The sequence below is a fragment of the Salmo salar genome, chromosome 10 (genome assembly GCF_965601325.2).
Source record: "Salmo salar chromosome 10, fSalSal1, whole genome shotgun sequence".
Taxonomy (NCBI): domain Eukaryota; kingdom Metazoa; phylum Chordata; class Actinopteri; order Salmoniformes; family Salmonidae; genus Salmo; species Salmo salar.
The window spans coordinates 61,547,501-61,561,247 of NC_138300.1; the positions used below are offsets into that span (position 1 = coordinate 61,547,501).

The 13,747-nt window shown below is 48.0% G+C and overlaps 1 protein-coding gene across 1 annotated transcript in view; it reads left to right on the top strand.

Moving 5' to 3' along the window:
* LOC106589977 (chromosome transmission fidelity protein 18 homolog) overlaps nt 1-13,747 on the top strand; it is a 45,913-nt gene that overhangs the window by 21,063 nt on the left and 11,103 nt on the right. Inside the window, exons 5-16 of the mRNA XM_082957111.1 lie at nt 1,696-1,788; nt 1,888-1,940; nt 5,117-5,258; nt 5,398-5,489; nt 5,577-5,682; nt 6,717-6,814; nt 7,618-7,741; nt 7,918-8,054; nt 8,125-8,218; nt 8,376-8,474; nt 13,206-13,336; nt 13,444-13,558. Of these exons, the coding sequence (XP_082813237.1) occupies nt 1,696-1,788; nt 1,888-1,940; nt 5,117-5,258; nt 5,398-5,489; nt 5,577-5,682; nt 6,717-6,814; nt 7,618-7,741; nt 7,918-8,054; nt 8,125-8,218; nt 8,376-8,474; nt 13,206-13,336; nt 13,444-13,558 (1,284 nt within the window). The remainder of the gene's footprint in view (nt 1-1,695; nt 1,789-1,887; nt 1,941-5,116; nt 5,259-5,397; nt 5,490-5,576; nt 5,683-6,716; nt 6,815-7,617; nt 7,742-7,917; nt 8,055-8,124; nt 8,219-8,375; nt 8,475-13,205; nt 13,337-13,443; nt 13,559-13,747) is intronic.

Genomic DNA, 13,747 nt, shown 5'->3' on the forward strand with positions numbered 1-13,747 from the left:
CTCGCTCGCGCTCTCGCTGTCTCGCTCGCGCTCTCGCTGTCTCTCTCTCGCTCGCGCTCTCGCTGTCTCTCGCTCGCGCTCTCGCTGTCTCTCTCGCTCGCGCTCTCGCTGTCTCTCTCGCTCGCGCTCTCGCTGTCTCTCTCGCTCGCGCTCTCGCTGTCTCTCTCTCTCGCTCGCTCTCGCTGTCTCTCGCTCGCTCGCTCGCTCTCTGTCTCGCTCGCTCTCTCTCTCTCTCTGTCTCGCTCGCTCTCTCTCTGTCTCGCTCGCTCTCTCTCTGTCTCGCTCGCTCTCTCTCTGTCTCGCTCGCTCTCTCTCGCTCGCTCGCTCTCTCTCTGTCTCGCTCGCTCTCTCTCTGTCTCGCTCGCTCTCTCTCTGTCTCGCTCGCTCTCGCTCGCTCGCTCTCTCGCTCTCTCTCGCTCGCTCTCTCGCTCGCTCTCGCTCGCTCTCGCTGTCTCGCTCTCTCTCGCTCTCGCTGTCTCGCTCTCTCTCTCTCTCGCTGTCTCTCTCGCTCTCGCTCGCGCTCTCGCTGTCTCGCTCTCGCTGTCGCTCGCTCGCGCTCTCGCTGTCTCTCGCTTGCTCGCGCTCTCGCTGTCTCTCGCTCGCGCTCTCTCTGTCTCTCGCTCGCGCTCTCGCTGTCTCTCTCTCGCTCGCGCTCTCGCTGTCTCTCTCTCTCTCTCTCGCTGTCTCTCTCTCGCTCTGTCTCGCTCTGTCTCTCTCTCTCTCTCTCTCTCTCTCTCTCTCTCTCTCTCTCTCTCTCTCTCTCTCTCTCTCTCTCTCTCTCTCTCTCTCTTATTTATATATTTACTGGGTCTTATAGGCTGTGGACCCCAGTCACCTCTCTCTCTGTCTACCTTATTTACTGGGTCTTATAGACTGTGGACCCCAGTCACCTCTCTCTCCGTCTACCTTATTTACTGGGTCTTATAGACTGTGGACCCCAGTCACCTCTCTCTCTCTGTCTACCTTATTTACTGGGTCTTATAGGACCCCAGTCACCTCTCTCTCTCTGTCTGCCTTATTTACTGGGTCTTATAGACTGTGGACCCCAGTCACCTCTCTTTCTGTCTACCTTATTTACTGGGTCTTATAGGCTGTGGACCCCAGTCACCTCTCTCTCTGTCTACCTTATTTACTGGGTCTTATTGGACCCCAGTCACCTCTCTCTCTGTCTACCTTATTTACTGGGTCTTATAGACTGTGGACCCCAGTCACCTCTCTCTCTCTGTCTACCTTATTTACTGGGTCTTACAGACTGTCGACCCCAGTCACCTCTCTCTCTGTCTACCTTATTTACTGGGTCTTATAGGACCCCAGTCACCTCTCCCTCTGTCTGCCTTATTTACTGGGTCTTTATAGACTGTGGACCCCAGTCTCCTCTCTCTCTGTCTACCTTATTTACTGGGTCTTATAGACTGTGGACCCCAGTCTCCTCTCTCTCTCTGTCTACCTTATTTACTGGGTCCTTATAGACTGTGGACCCCAGTCTCCTCTCTCTCTCTGTCTACCTTATTTACTGGGTCCTTATAGACTGTGGACCCCAGTCTCCTCTCTCTCTTTGTCTACCTTATTTACTGGGTCCTTATAGACTGTGGACCCCAGTCTCCTCTCTCTCTCTGTCTACCTTATTTACTGGGTCTTATAGACTGTGGACCCCAGTCACCTCTCTCTGTCTACCTTCTTTACTGGGTCTTATAGGCTGTGGACCCCAGTGCTCTTCGTAGCTCCCATAATGCATTGGGTTTGCTGGCTGTTCCCATTGAGGTCCTGAGAGAACAGGTGGCCGAGAAGGTGAGCGCGCGCGCACACACACACACACAGTGTTGTTTGATAGCTGACTGTTTCTGACTGTTTCTGACTGTTTCTGACTGTTTCTGTCTGTTGCTGCAGCGTCATCGCCAAGTGGTGGAGGAATCTCAGCGCCTAACAGAGCTACTCAACAGGTACGTGTGTGTGTGTGTGTGTGTGTGTGTGTGTGTGTGTGTGTGTGTGTGTGTGTGTGTGTGTGTGTGTGTGTGCATACAGTACCAATCAAAAGTTTGGACACCTACTCATTCAAGGGTTTTTCTTTATGTAGAATAATAGTGAAGACATCAAAACTATGAAATAACACATATGGAATCATGTAGTAACCAAAAAAGTGTTAACTAAAATCTAAAATATATTTAGATTTGTTTTCTCCAGTAGCCACCCTTTGCCTTGATGGCAGCTTTGCACACTGTTGGCATTCTCTCAACCAGCTTCACCTGGAATGCTTTTCCAACAGTCTTGAATGAGTTCCCACATGCTGAGCACTTGTTGGCTGTTTTTCCTTCACTCTGCGGTCCAACTCATCCCAAACCATCTCAATTGGGTTGGGGTTGGATGATTGTGGAGGCCAGGTCATCTGATGCAGCACTCCATCACTCTCCTTCTTGGTCAAATAGCCCTTACACAGCCTGGAGGTGTGTTGGGTCACTGTCCTGTTGAAAAACAAATGATAGTCCCACTAAGCCCAAACCAGAATGGATGGCGTATCGCTGCAGAATGCTGTGGTGTGCCTTGAATTGCTGGTTGTGTGCCTTGAATTCTAAATAAATAACTGACAGTGTCACCAGCAAAGCACCATCACACCTCCTCCTCCATGCTTCACGGTGGGAACCACTCATGCGGAGATCATCCGTTCACCTACTCTGCGTCTCACAAAGACATGGCGGTTTCAACCAAAAATCGCAAAATTGGAGTCAACAGACCAAAGGACAGATTTCCACCGGTTTAATGTCCATTGCTCGTGTTTCTTGGCCCAAGCAAATCTCTTCTTCTTATTGGTGTCCTTTAGTAGTGGATTCTTTGCAGCTTTTCAACCATGAAGGCCTGATTCACACAGTCTCCTCTGAACAGTTGATGTTGAGATGTGTCTGTTACTTGAACTCTGTGAAGCATTTATTTGGGCTGCAATTTCTGAGGCTGGTAACTCTAATGAACTTATCCTCTGCAGCAGAGGTAACTCTGGGTCTTCCTTTCCTGTGGCGGTCCTCATGAGAGCCAGTTTCATCATAGCGCTTGATGGTTTTTGCGACTGCACTTGAAGAAACTTTCAAGGTTGAATTTTTCCAGATTGACTGACCTTCATGTCTTAAAGTAATGATGGACTGCTGTTTCTCTTTGCTTGTTTGAGCTGTTTTTGCCATTAATATGGACTTAGCCCTATTTGGTAAAAGACCATCTTCTGTATACCACCCCTACCTTAAAGCATTAAGAGGGAAAGAAATTCCACAATTTAACTATTAACCTGTTAGGGCTAGGGGGCAGTATTTACACGGCCGGATAAAAAACGTACCCGATTTAATCTGGTTATTACTAATGCCCAGAAACTAGAATATGCATATAATTATTGGCTTTGGATAGAAAACACCCTAAAGTTTCTAAAACTGTTTGAATGGTGTCTGTGAGTATAACAGAACTCATATGGCAGGCAAAAACCTGAGAAGATTCTGTACAGGAAGTGCCCTCTATGACCATTCCTTGGGCTTCTTGACTCTTTTTACTGAAAACTTAGGATCTTTGCTGTAACGTGACACTTCCTACGGCTCCCATAGGCTCTCAGAACCCGGGAAAAAGCTGAATGATGTCGAGGCAGCCCCTGGCTGAAAAACATTAGCGCCTTTGGTAAGTGGTCTATCAGAGGACAATGAGACTGAGGCGCGTGCACGAGGCGACCCCATGTTTTTATTTTCTCTCTCTTTGTACTAAAACACAGATTCCCGGTCGGAATATTATCGCTTTTTTACGAGAAAAATGGCATAAAAATTGATTTTAAACAGCGGTTGACATGCTTCGAAGTACGGTAATGGAATATTTAGAATTTTTTTGTCACGAGACGCGCCGGGCGCGTCACCCTTCTTTACACTTCAGATAGTGTCTTGAACGCACAAACAAAACAGAGGATATTTGAACATAACTATGGATTATTTTGAACCAAACCAACATTTGTTATTGAAGTAGAAGTCCTGGGAGTGCATTCTGACGAAGAACAGCAAAGGTAATAACATTTTTCTTATAGTAAATCTGACTTTGGTGAGGGCTAAACTTGGTGGGTGTCTAAATAGCTAGCCCTGTGATGCCGGGCTATCTACTCAGAATATTGCAAAATGTGCTTTCACCGAAAAGCTATTTTAAAATCGGACATAGCGAGTGCATAGAGGAGTTCTGTATCTATAATTCTTAAAATAATTATGTTTTTTGTGAACGTTAATTTAGTAAATTCACCGGAAGTTTGCGGGGGGTATGCTAGTTCTGAACGTCACATGCTAATGTAAAAAGCTGGTTTTTGATATAAATATGAACTTGATTGAACAAAACATGCATGTATTGTATAACATAATGTCCTAGGCATGTCATCTGATGAAGATCATCAAAGGTTAGTGCTGCATTTAGCTGTGGTTTGGGTTTATGTGACATTATATGCTAGCTTGAAAAATGGGTGTCTGATTAATTCTGGCTTGGTACTCTGCTGACATAATCTAATGTTTTGCTTTCGTTGTAAAGCCTTTTTGAAATCGGACAGTGTGGTTAGATTAACGAGAGTCTTTAAAATGGTGTAAAATAGTCATATGTTTGAGAAATTGAAGTAATAGCATTTATAAGGTATTTGAATAACGCGCCACAGGATTCCACTGGCTGTTACGTAGGTGGGACGATTTCGTCCCACCTTCCCTAGAGAGGTTAACAAGGTACACCTGTTAATTGACATGCATTCCAGGTGACTACCTCATGAAGCTGGTTGAGAAAATGTCAAGAATGTGCAAAGTTATCACCAAGGCAAACGTTGGCTACTTTGAAGAATCACAAAGATATAAAATATATTTTTGATTTGTTTAACACTATTTTGGTTACTAGATGATTCCATATGTGTTATTTCATAGTTTTGATATCTTCACTATTATTCTACAAGGTAGAAAATAGTAAAAATAAAGAAAAACCCTGGAATGAGTAGGTGTGTCCAAACGTTTGATTGGTTCTGTGTGTGTGTGTGTGTGTGTGTGTGTATGTATATATAGATACGAACACACACACGATAGATATTGTCGTTTCTGTACATTATTACTTGTTTATAGCATAAACGTGTGTGTGTGTTCAGTCAAGTGGATGAAGAGTTTGGAGAGCTGGACGGCAGACGGAGAGAAGAGGGGGATCGAGAGGAAGAGGAGGAGGAGGAATCTTCCCGTCTCTGGGTGGATCAGTTTTCTCCTCAACACTACACTGAACTACTCAGCGACGACGTGAGTGGTGGTGGTTGGGGAACGTGAGTGGTGGCGGTTGGGGACTGGTGGCCTGTGATTGGTAGGTAGGTATAATTGTGTGTGTGTGTGTGTGTGTGTGTGTGTGTGTGTGTGTGTGTGTGTGTGTGTGTGTGTGTGGTTCACCAACCGCTGTCTGCTGAAGTGGCTGAAGCTGTGGGACCAGGTGGTGTTTGGACGAGAGAGGAAGACACGCCCACCCCCAGCCGAGAGGCCCGACCAGAGCACCGCCAATCAGGACCGGGGACGCTTTCATTCCACCAATAAGGGCCGGGGACGCTTTCATTCCACCAATCGGAGCCAGGGAAACTTTAATCAAGCCAATCAGAAATTTAAAACCAAGACTCAGATCACTGAGGAGATTCTGGAGGCCGAACTGGACCAATACAAAAGACCCAAATACAAGGTAGGTAGACCCACACAGATTGTTAAATACAAGGTAGGTAGACCCACACAGACTGATAAATACAAGGTAGGTAGACCCACACAGATTGTTAAATACAAGGTAGGTAGACCCACACAGACTGATAAATACAAGGTAGGTAGACCCTCACAGACTGATAAATACAAGGTAGGTAGACCCACACAGACTGATAAATACAAGGTAGGTAGACCCACACAGACTGATAAATACAAGGTAGGTAGACCCACACAGACTGATAAATACAAGGTAGGTAGACCCACACAGACTGATAAATACATGGTAGATGGACCCACACAGACTGATAAATACAAGGTAGGTGGACCCACACAGACTGATATTTTTACGTCATTTAGCAGACGCTCTTATCCAGAGCGACTTACAGTAGTGAATGCATACAGTTTTTTTTCCTGTGCTGGCCCCCCGTGGGAATCGAACCCACAACCCTGGCGTTGCAAACACCATGCTCTACCAACTGAGCTACAGGGATGGCTGATAGATACAAGGTAGGTGGACCCACACAGACTGATAGATACAAGGTAGGTGGACCCACACAGACTGATAAATACAGGGTAGGTGAACCGACGCAGACTGATAAATACAAAGTAGGTGGACACATACAGACTGATAAATACAAGGTAGGTTGCCCACACAGACTGATAAATACAAGGTAGGCTGTTCGTATATATACTAGTAGGTTAATATAGCTGGTTAATCTGTCCTCCTCCCGCTAGGTGGTGCTGCTGTCAGGTCCTCTGGGGGTTATAGAGCTGTTAGTATATATACTAGTAGGTTAATATAGCTGGTTAATCTGTCCTCCTCCCGCTAGGTGGTGCTGCTCTCAGGTCCTCTGGGGGTTATAGAGCTGTTAGTATATATACTAGTAGGTTAATATAGCTGGTTAATCTGTCCTCCTCCCGCTAGGTGGTGCTGCTCTCAGGTCCTCTGGGGGTTATAGAGCTGTTAGTATATATACTAGTAGGTTAATATAGCTGGTTAATCTGTCCTCCTCCCGCTAGGTGGTGCTGCTGTCAGGTCCTCCAGGTTTAGGGAAGACCACTCTGGCCCACATCATCGCTAAGCATGCTGGGTACAACGTGGTGGAGATTAACGCAAGGTGAGTTTAACGACTTCAACAGGTTGGTGTTGTGGTTTCCCATAATAACTAAGGTGGTGTTGATGCTGTAGTTTCCATAGTAACTAAGGTGGTGTTGATGCTGTGGTTTCCCCATAATAACTAAGGTGGTGTTGATGCTGTGGTTTCCCATAATAACTAAGGTGGTGTTGATGCTGTAGTTTCCATAGTAACTAAGGTGGTGTTGATGCTGTGGTTTCCCATAATAACTAAGGTGGTGTTGATGCTGTGGTTTCCCCATAATAACTAAGGTGGTGTTGATGCTGTGGTTTCCCATAATAACTAAGGTGGTGTTGATGCTGTGGTTTCCCCATAATAACTAAGGTGGTGTTGATGCTGTGGTTTCCCCATAATAACTAAGGTGGTGTTGATGCTGTGGTTTCCCATAATAACTAAGGTGGTGTTGATGCTGTGGTTTCCCATAATAACTAAGGTGGTGTTGATGCTGTGGTTTCCCATAATAACTAAGGTGGTGTTGATGCTGTGGTTTCCCCATAATAACTAAGGTGGTGTTGATGCTGTGGTTTCCCATAATAACTAAGGTGGTGTTGATGCTGTGGTTTCCCATAATAACTAAGGTGGTGTTGATGCTGTGGTTTCCCATAATAACTAAGGTGGTGTTGATGCTGTGGTTTCCCATAATAACTAAGGTGGTGTTGATGCTGTGGTTTCCCATAATAACTAAGGTGGTGTTGATGCTGTGGTTTCCCATAATAACTAAGGTGGTGTTGACGCTGTGGTTTCCCATAGTAACTAAGGTGTTGTCGACGCTGTGGTTTCCATAGTGACGACCGCAGTGCGGAGCTGTTCCAGAAGCGTATCGACACAGCGACCCAGATGAGGTCAGTGCTGGGAGCCAATGAGAAGCCCAACTGTCTCATCATCGACGAGATCGACGGAGCGCCCGCCGTAAGTCCCGCCCACCGCTCCGTCCCCTGCCCTTCTATTGGACCCACTCTCACCTAGCCTCATCTCGAGAGTAACACCTCTCTCTCTCTCTCTCTCTCCTCTCTCTCTCTCTCGTCTCTCCTCTCTCCTCTCTCCTCTCTCCTCTCTCCTCTCTCTCTCTGTGATTGGTCGGCCAGGCTGCCATCAGCATCCTATTGGCCACTCTGAACAGGAAGGACAGCCAGGGGGCGGAGTCAGAGGCGGAGCCTCTAAAGAAGAAGAAGAAGAGAGACTCGGTCCTCCTCCGTCCAATCATCTGCATCTGTAATGACCTGTAAGAGACGGAGGAGGGAGGGGTTTTTATCTCTGTATCTGTGATCTGATTGGTTCTCTGTCCTGTCAAGGTACGTTCCAGCCCTGAGGCCTCTGAGGCAGCAGGCGTTTCTATTGGCCTTCCCTCAGACACAGCCTTCCCGCCTGGCACAGAGATTGGCTGAGGTAATCTCTTGTTTTCGTTTTCTAATGTTGGTGATGCAACATGTCAGACCAGCAATGATGGGTGTCAATATTAATGTGTGGGTTATATCTCCAGGGGTGATGAAGGCTGACATGTCAGACCAGCCATGATGGGTGTCAATATTAATGTGTGGGTTAGATCTCCAGGGGTCATGGTATGAAGGCTGACATGGGGACTCTGATGGCTCTCTGTGAGAAGACTGACAACGACATCAGATCCTGCATAAACACACTGCAGGTACACACACACACATACACACACACACACACACACTGTGTTTCCAGATCATAACAGCTACCATGTATTACAACAATATCAAGGGTCCGAACACTGATCCCTGAGGAACACCTGTCTGTACACATTAACACACAGCTGATAACTCGGATGGAAAATTTACTGAGGACGATAAGGACGATATCGTCCTCTATCTGCCATATCTTCAATATTAGCCTACTAGAGAGTGTGTTGCCCTCAGGCCTGGAGGGAAGCTAAAGTCATTCTGCTACCTAAGAATAGTAAATCCCACTTTACTGGCTCAAATAGCCCACCAATCAGCCTGTTACCAACCCTTAGTAAACTTCTGGGGGAAAAAATGGTGTTTGACCAGATACAATGCTATTTTACAGTAAACAAATTAAGTCTTTCTGCACGCTTGTAGGGAAGGACATTCAACAATCACAGCACTTACACAAATGACTGATGATTAGCTGAGAGAAATTGATGATAAAATGATTGTTGGGGCTGTTTTGTTAGACTTCAGTGCAGCTTTTGACATTATCGATCATAGACTGCTGCTGGAAGAACGTATGTGTTACGGCTTTAATGCTATAATGGCTTTACACCCCCTGCTATAATGGCTTTACACCCCCTGCTCTAATGTGGATAAAGAGTTACCTGTCTAACAGAACACAGAGGGTGTTCTTTAATGGAAGCCTCCCCAACATAATCCAGTTAGAAGCAGGAATTCCCCAGGGCAGCTGTTTAGGCCCCTTGCCTTTTTCAATCTTTTACTAACGACATGCCACTGGCTTTGAGTAAAGCCAGAGTGTCTATGTATGCGGATGACTCAACACTATACATGTCAGCTACTACAGCAACTGACTGTGTTGTAGTTCCTCCACGGTCGAGGGAAGAGACAGCTGGACGTGTTTTACTGTGTTGTAGTTCCTCCACGGTCGAGGGAAGAGACAGCTGGACGTGTTTTACTGTGTGTTGTAGTTCCTCCACGGTCGAGGGAAGAGACAGCTGGACGTGTTTTACTGTGTGTTGTGTTGTAGTTCCTCCACGGTCGAGGGAAGAGACAGCTGGACGTGTTTTACTGTGTTGTAGTTCCTCCACGGTCGAGGGAAGAGACAGCTGGACGTGTTTTACTGTGTGTTGTGTTGTAGTTCCTCCACGGTCGAGGGAAGAGACAGCTGGACGTGTTTTACTGTGTGTTGTGTTGTAGTTCCTCCACGGTCGAGGGAAGAGACAGCTGGACGTGTTTTACTGTGTGTTGTGTTGTAGTTCCTCCACGGTCGAGGGAAGAGACAGCTGGACGTGTTTTACTGTGTGTTGTGTTGTAGTTCCTCCACGGTCGAGGGAAGAGACAGCTGGACGTGTTTTACTGTGTGTTGTGTTGTAGTTCCTCCACGGTCGAGGGAAGAGACAGCTGGACGTGTTTTACTGTGTTGTAATTCCTCCACGGTCGAGGGAAGAGACGGCTGGACGTGTTTTACTGTGTGTTGTAGTTCCTCCACGGTCGAGGGAAGAGACGGCTGGACGTGTTTTACTGTGTGTGTTGTGTTGTAGTTCCTCCACGGTCGAGGGAAGAGACAGCTGGACGTGTTTTACTGTGTGTTGTGTTGTAGTTCCTCCACGGTCGAGGGAAGAGACAGTTGGACGTGTTTTACTGTGTGTTGTGTTGTAGTTCCTCCACGGTCGAGGGAAGAGACAGCTGGACGTGTTTTACTGTGTGTTGTAGTTCCTCCACGGTCGAGGGAAGAGACAGCTGGACGTGTTTTACTGTGTGTTGTAGTTCCTCCACGGTCGAGAGAAGAGACAGCTGGACGTGTTTTACTGTGTGTTGTAGTTCCTCCACGGTCGAGGGGAAGAGACGGCTGGACGTGTTTTACTGTGTGTTGTAGTTCCTCCGCGGTCGAGGGAAGAGACGGTTGGACGTGTTTTACTGTGTGTTGTGTTGTAGTTCCTCCATGGTCGAGGGAAGAGACAGCTGGACGTGTTTTAATTGTGTGTTGTGTTGTAGTTCCCCCACGGTCGAGGGAAGAGACAGCTGGACGTGTTACTGTGTTGTAGTTCCTCCACGGTCCAGGGAAGAGACAGCTGGACGTGTTTTACTGTGTGTTGTAGTTCCTCCACGGTCGAGGGAAGATACGGCTGGACGTGTTTTACTGTGTGTTGTGTTGTAGTTCCTCCACGGTCGAGGGAAGATACAGCTGGACGTGTTTTACTGTGTTGTAGTTCCTCCACGGTCCAGGGAAGAGACAGCTGGACGTGTTTTACTGTGTGTTGTAGTTCCTCCACGGTCGAGGGAAGAGACAGCTGGACGTGTTTTACTGTGTGTTGTGTTGTAGTTCCTCCACGGTCGAGGGAAGAGACAGCTGGACGTGTTTTACTGTGTGTTGTGTTGTAGTTCCTCCACGGTCGAGGGAAGAGACAGCTGGACGTGTTTTACTGTGTGTTGTGTTGTAGTTCCTCCACGGTCGAGGGAAGAGACAGCTGGACGTGTTTTACTGTGTGTTGTGTTGTAGTTCCTCCACGGTCGAGGGAAGAGACAGCTGGACGTGTTTTACTGTGTGTTGTGTTGTAGTTCCTCCACGGTCGAGGGAAGAGACAGCTGGACGTGTTTTACTGTGTTGTAGTTCCTCCACGGTCGAGGGAAGAGACAGCTGGACGTGTTTTACTGTGTGTTGTGTTGTAGTTCCTCCACGGTCGAGGGAAGAGACAGCTGGACGTGTTTTACTGTGTGTTGTGTTGTAGTTCCCCCACGGTCGAGGGAAGAGACGGCTGGACGTGTTTTACTGTGTGTTGTGTTGTAGTTCCTCCACGGTCGAGGGAAGAGACAGCTGGACGTGTTTTACTGTGTGTTGTGTTGTAGTTCCTCCACGGTCGAGGGAAGAGACAGCTGGACGTGTTTTACTGTGTGTTGTGTTGTAGTTCCTCCACGGTCGAGGGAAGATACGGCTGGACGTGTTTTACTGTGTGTTGTGTTGTAGTTCCTCCACGGTCGAGGGAAGATACGGCTGGACGTGTTTTACTGTGTGTTGTGTTGTAGTTCCTCCACGGTCGAGGGAAGAGACGGCTGGACGTGTTTTACTGTGTGTTGTGTTGTAGTTCCTCCACGGTCGAGGGAAGAGACAGCTGGACGTGTTTTACTGTGTGTTGTAGTTCCTCCACGGTCGAGGGAAGAGACGGCTGGACGTGTTTTACTGTGTGTTGTGTTGTAGTTCCCCCACGGTCGAGGGAAGAGACAGCTGGACGTGTTTTACTGTGTGTGTTGTAGTTCCCCCACGGTCGAGGGAAGAGACAGCTGGACGTGTTTTAATTGTGTGTTGTGTTGTAGTTCCCCCACGGTCGAGGGAAGAGACAGCTGGATGTGTTACTGTGTTGTAGTTCCTCCACGGTCGAGGGAAGAGACAGCTGGACGTGTTTTACTGTGTGTTGTGTTGTAGTTCCTCCACGGTCGAGGGAAGAGACAGCTGGACGTGTTTTACTGTGTGTTGTAGTTCCTCCACGGTCGAGGGAAGAGACAGCTGGACGTGTTTTACTGTGTGTTGTGTTGTAGTTCCTCCACGGTCGAGGGAAGATACGGCTGGACGTGTTTTACTGTGTGTTGTGTTGTAGTTCCCCCACGGTCGAGGGAAGAGACAGCTGGACGTGTTTTACTGTGTGTTGTGTTGTAGTTCCTCCACGGTCGAGGGAAGAGACAGCTGGACGTGTTTTACTGTGTGTTGTGTTGTAGTTCCTCCACGGTCGAGGGAAGAGACAGCTGGTCGTGTTTTACTGTGTGTTGTGTTGTAGTTCCTCCACGGTCGAGGGAAGAGACAGCTGGACGTGTTTTACTGTGTTGTAGTTCCTCCACGGTCGAGGGAAGAGACAGCTGGACGTGTTTTACTGTGTGTGTTGTAGTTCCTCCACGGTCGAGGGAAGAGACGGCTGGACGTGTTTTACTGTGTGTTGTGTTGTAGTTCCTCCACGGTCGAGGGAAGAGACAGCTGGACGTGTTTTACTGTGTGTTGTGTTGTAGTTCCTCCACGGTCGAGGGAAGAGACAGCTGGACGTGTTTTACTGTGTTGTAGTTCCTCCACGGTCGAGGGAAGAGACAGCTGGACGTGTTTTACTGTGTTGTAGTTCCTCCACGGTCGAGGGAAGAGACAGCTGGACGTGTTACTGTGTTGTAGTTCCTCCACGGTCGAGGGATGAGACAGCTGGACGTGTTTTACTGTGTGTTGTGTTGTAGTTCCTCCACGGTCGAGGGAAGAGACAGCTGGACGTGTTTTACTGTGTTGTAGTTCCTCCACGGTCGAGGGAAGAGACAGCTGGACGTGTTTTACTGTGTTGTAGTTCCTCCACGGTCGAGGGAAGAGACAGCTGGACGTGTTACTGTGTTGTAGTTCCTCCACGGTCGAGGGATGAGACAGCTGGACGTGTTTTACTGTGTGTTGTGTTGTAGTTCCTCCACGGTCGAGGGAAGAGACAGCTGGACGTGTTTTACTGTGTGTTGTGTTGTAGTTCCTCCACGGTCGAGGGAAGATACGGCTGGACGTGTTTTACTGTGTGTTGTGTTGTAGTTCCTCCAACGGTCGAGGGAAGAGACAGCTGGACGTGTTTTACTGTGTGTTGTGTTGTAGTTCCTCCACGGTCGAGGGAAGAGACAGCTGGACGTGTTTTACTGTGTGTTGTGTTGTAGTTCCTCCACGGTCGAGGGAAGAGACAGCTGGACGTGTTTTACTGTGTGTTGTGTTGTAGTTCCTCCACGGTCGAGGGAAGAGACAGCTGGACGTGCAGTCGGTCCAGTCCATGAGGATCGGCCAGAAGGATCAGAATAAAGGAATGTTCAACCTCTGGCAGGAGATCTTCCAACTGCCACGCATCAAACGGTATTATAACAAACTATACTACTACTAACCATTACTAACTAACTATTTGTTATCTTCCTGGTTGACCGTATTTGGTGTCTTCCTGGTTGACTGTATTTGGTGTGTAGGAAGCGTGTGGGGGAGGAGCTGGATGAGGGGCTTAGAGAAGGAGGCGGGGCCGAGAGACTACAGCACATTCTTCACCTGGCCTCATCCACCGGAGAGCACGACAAACTCACACAGGTAACACACACACACACGCGGACAGCAGGACAGCAGGACAGCAGGACAGCGCACAGCAGGACAGCGCACAGCAGGACAGCGCACAGCAGGACAGCGCACAGCAGGACAGCGCACAGCAGGACAGCGCACAGCAGGACAGCGCACAGCAGGACATTAGGACAGCGCACAGCAGGACATTAGGACAGCGCA